The sequence below is a fragment of the Nicrophorus vespilloides genome, unplaced genomic scaffold (genome assembly GCF_001412225.1).
Source record: "Nicrophorus vespilloides isolate i.1.1-1 unplaced genomic scaffold, Nicve_v1.0, whole genome shotgun sequence".
In the NCBI taxonomy this organism is placed as follows: Eukaryota; Metazoa; Arthropoda; class Insecta; order Coleoptera; family Silphidae; genus Nicrophorus; species Nicrophorus vespilloides.
The window spans coordinates 3,795-8,126 of NW_017097311.1; the positions used below are offsets into that span (position 1 = coordinate 3,795).

The window sequence follows — 4,332 nt, forward strand, 5'->3', positions numbered from 1 at the left end:
AAATGTTGAATAGTTTAAAAAAAAACTGAAAAAAAAATCGTTGAAAATATTTTTTTATAATTGGGGCAAAATCGTTTTATTTACATTATTGATTTATTTTTTAATGAGAAATAGAAAATCTATATTCATGTTACAAATTTGTAAATCTTTTAGTTTCAGTTAAATACAATAAAATTATCCAATTTATTTAAATATTTAATCATAACTTTTAAAATAAAGTAAAGGAGATTTTTCAACACTCTACGATTTCAAAACGCCTTCATTTTCATGCGTAAAAACAGACTGTTTCATTGTGACGCAAACATTGTGCGTTTTCGTAATGAAAAACGACGATTTTTAATAATTTCCCCAATTTTATTACTTCTTTATCGAATGTTACTTCATTAAAATGTTTAAAAGTTAAAAAAAAATTGAAAAAAATTCTTGAAAATATTTTTTTTATAATTGGGGCAAAATCGTTTTATTTGCATTATTGATTTATTTTTTAATGTGAAATAGAAAATCTATATTCATGTTTCAAATTTGTAAATCGTTTAGTTTCAGTTAAATACAGTAAAATTATCCAATTTATTTAAATATTTAATCATAACTTTTAAAATAAAGTAAAGGAGATTTTTCAACACTCTACGATTTCAAAACGCATTCATTATCAGGCGTAAAAAAAGACTGCTTCATCGTGACGCAAATATTGTGCGTTTTCGTAACGAAAAACGATGATTTTTCAATAATCTCCCCAATTTTATTACTTTCTTATCGAATACGCAAATGTTTTATTGCTTTTATTCTCATTAAAATGTTGAAAAGTTAAAAAAAAACTGAAAAAAAAATCGTTGGAAATATTTTTTTTTATAATTGGGGCAAAATCGTTTTATTTGCATTATTGATTTATTTTTAATATAAAATCTATATTCATGTTTCAAATTTGCAAATCCTTTAGTTTTAGTTAAATATAGTAAAATTATCCAATTTATTTAAATATTTAATCATAACTTTTAAAATAAAGTAAAGGAGATTTTTCAACACTCTACGATTTCAAAACGCATTCATTATCAGGCGTAAAATAATGACTGATTCATTGTGACGCAAACATTGTGCGTTTTGGTAACGAAAAACGACGATTTTTCAATAATCTCCCCAATTTTATTACTTTCTTATCGAATACGCAAATGTTTTATCGCTTTTATTCTCATTAAAATGTTTAAAAGTTAAAAAAAACTGAAAAAAATCGTTTTATTTACATTATTGATTTATTTTTTAATGTGAAATAGAAAATCTATATTCATGTTTCAAATTTGTAAATCGTTTAGTTTCAGTTAAATACAATAAAATTATCCAATTTTTTTTAAATATTACTTTTAAAATAAAGTAAAAATGTATAAGAATTCCAAATGTATACATTATTAACACGAAATGTTTACTGATTTTTCTTCTAGTAATTCAGTTTTGTTTTCTTTCTCTTGTATTTTCTTTCATTTTATGAAAATATTGTTGAAAAAGCCAATAAATTATGTTTGTTATTAATCTATTTCAATGTTTAAACAAAGATTATAAATTTATAGAATTGTTCGCTGAAATACTCTGCACATCAAAATGAATGTGTTAATTATTGGGACGTGATTTAATTTGGGTGGACGCGCCGGGCCGCAAAATCGATCCGTTTACAATGTTAATTAATTTTAATGTGACACAATGAATCTACGCATTTTTAAATTAATTAATTATCAATTTGCGTATTTCATTATATAATTATTAAAATAATCGATTTAATTTATTGAAATTTCTTGATTTTTCTATTGAATTGTGTATAATTTTAACGCTTTGCTTAAGCGAAGACTTCTATGTAAAGGATAGGGCGGATATATCCGCCGATCTCGGCAATTGTTTAATTTAGATTATTATATTTTTTCAGTTGATTGGTTTCAAATTACCTTCAGAATGTTTGTTCTGCGGGCGAGGCTGGTGGACAGAAAGCCGAAGTATTTGATTTTGATTTTGTAACCGGCTTGGATGTAGTCCAAGGATATCTTCGGCACGTTGAGGTCGTCCGGAACGAGATTAGTCGGCACGAAGTCGTAGGATAGTAGATAAGGCCTCAAGTAATCCAGAACTGTGGAAGTGGAAGCGAAAGAGAAAGAGAAGCGGCGTTGATGAAATTTGTAACCGTGCGAAATGCAAAGTGCAAATTAAATGGGCTTACGCTCTAGCAGCACGGAGCTCTCCTCGGAATTAAAACCGATAATATATGGGATCCGATTGAATTCTCCCGTCCGGAATAACTCATGGCTTCCCAACGATAGAACGGCGTCGTCGTGTTCCGGCTCCAAGGTGGGGCTGTAAGGGAGACCGTTCAGCGGAGAAATCAGGTTCTGGAAAATTTCATTATCTCTCTCTGTCTCTGTGTCTCTAAGTAAACTATATATGATTGTATTACAAGGATGGCTGCGCTCGAGGAAGCTGTGTGCAACAGTCGTGCATCGACGGTTCGAAGTCTGTTCACCAGGTCTTCGGAGGATAGGGTGATGATGCCCAAAGCTATACCGACTTCGAAGGCGATGTTACGTGGATGGCGCTGCAAGGCCCAAGGACATAAGGCCGTTCCGCTCTCGGAGATGGCGCCGTGGAAAAGACCTTTCGCTTGCGGCGCTAATAGAAGGTAACTCACGGAGGCGGCTCCAGCGCTCTCTCCGAAAATCGTCACGTTGTTGGGGTTTCCACCGAACCGCTGGATGTTGGCTTGCACCCAACGCAACGCGGCTATTTGATCCTTCAGACCGTAATTTCCAGGCGAAGAGATATCTTCAGTACTCAGAAAACCTACAATTTTCATTCTTTACAATTAAATTTTCTCACATGTAAAATGTGTCATAAAAGAAACGTTACTTCGTTATTCAATTTTATAAAAGAATCAAATCCAAGATTTTACCTATTTTTCGTAAATTCTATACGTAATTACACGGTCACAGCAAACAAATAACTTTATACTAATTATCCAATAAAAATTGACATAATTTTAATGGAAAAATAATGAAATAGTAAAGTTTCTTTTATGACATATTGCTGAAGTGTAAGTATTAATTACCGAAAACGCCTAATCTGTAATTAATGGTGACAACGACGACGTTCTTCTCGATTAAATAGTCCGGTCCGTATATCTGCTGCTTGGAGCTGCCGGTCATGAAAGCGCCGCCGTGTATCCAGACCATAACCGGAAGTTCCGGTCCCGCCCGCTCCTGCGAAAAAAACAGATTTACTACCCTTTCCTTAACCATTATTTCAACCACCAATCTAAACCTGTGTAGTGTAGACGTTCAGATGGAGGCAATCCTCTGAACCGATGTACTGCTCGTTCGTTATCTGGACGCACATGTCCGCATCTTGAGTGGCGTCGAGGATGCCGTCCCAGGAGGGCGCCACACTCGGACCCTTGAAATGTTCACACAAACATACACACAAAATTAGACTGGAAGAAAAATGAGCGAAACTGCGACAATGGTAATATTACCTTGAATCTTCTTTCGCCAATTGGTGCTGCCGCATAAGGGATTCCCTTGAACGACCTATATTTCGAGCCCTTATCGGTGCGGTCCGTCTTCCCTTGGATCAGCCCATTTGCCAAAGTTATTTGCAAGCTTTCATCCTGAAATTTCCACATTCATAATAGCAGAAGTTTTCCCCGTCGCAAACTCGTAGAAATAAATTCTCGATAATCAATGCTACATAAAATATATGTTAAAACTTAACAAATTTAAAAGAAACAAATTTTTAAATCAAGCAAGCAGATAAATTGTTTTCTCTACTTTTGACACTTTCCTAAATTAATTCATAATTTCAATTAATATATTTATTATAATTTAATTTGAAAATAACAAGTAAAGACTTTTGTCGAGTAAATTCATAATTTCAATGTATTTTTTTATAATTTTAAATTACAAATATTTTTGTTTCTCTCCTCTTGTGTCAAAAGTTTGACAGAAGTGTTGACAAGAGTTTGACAGTTTAAAACTATAAATATTTTTGTTTCTCTCCTCTTGTGTCAAAAGTTTGACAGAAGTGTTGACAAGTATTTGACAGTTTGAATTACAAATATTTTTGTTTCTCTCCTCTTGTGTCAAAAGTTTAATAGATGTGTTGACAAGAGTTTGACAGTTTGAAATTACAAATATTTTTGTTTCTCTTCTCTTGTGTCAAAAGTTTGACAGAAGTGTTAACAAGAGTTTGACAGTTTCTCAAGTTATTTCATATTTGTTGTATTCAAATATTGTATTATAATCTTAATTAATAGTTTAAATTTTCTTAATGATTCTAGCGTCAAAAGAGGTGTTGATAAAATTT

The 4,332-nt window shown here is 32.2% G+C and overlaps 1 protein-coding gene across 1 annotated transcript in view; it reads right to left on the reverse strand.

The window, feature by feature from the left end:
- LOC108559734 (venom carboxylesterase-6-like) overlaps positions 1-3,660 on the reverse strand; it is a 4,823-nt gene extending 1,163 nt beyond the window's left edge. The window contains exons 1-6 of the mRNA XM_017917079.1: positions 3,503-3,660; positions 3,292-3,423; positions 3,080-3,230; positions 2,432-2,814; positions 2,198-2,366; positions 1,929-2,107 (exon numbers count right to left, since the gene is read on the reverse strand). Coding sequence (XP_017772568.1) covers positions 1,929-2,107; positions 2,198-2,366; positions 2,432-2,814; positions 3,080-3,230; positions 3,292-3,423; positions 3,503-3,652 — 1,164 coding nt within the window. The 5' untranslated portion in view covers positions 3,653-3,660. The remainder of the gene's footprint in view (positions 1-1,928; positions 2,108-2,197; positions 2,367-2,431; positions 2,815-3,079; positions 3,231-3,291; positions 3,424-3,502) is intronic.
- Between the last annotated feature and the right edge of the window lie 672 nt (positions 3,661-4,332).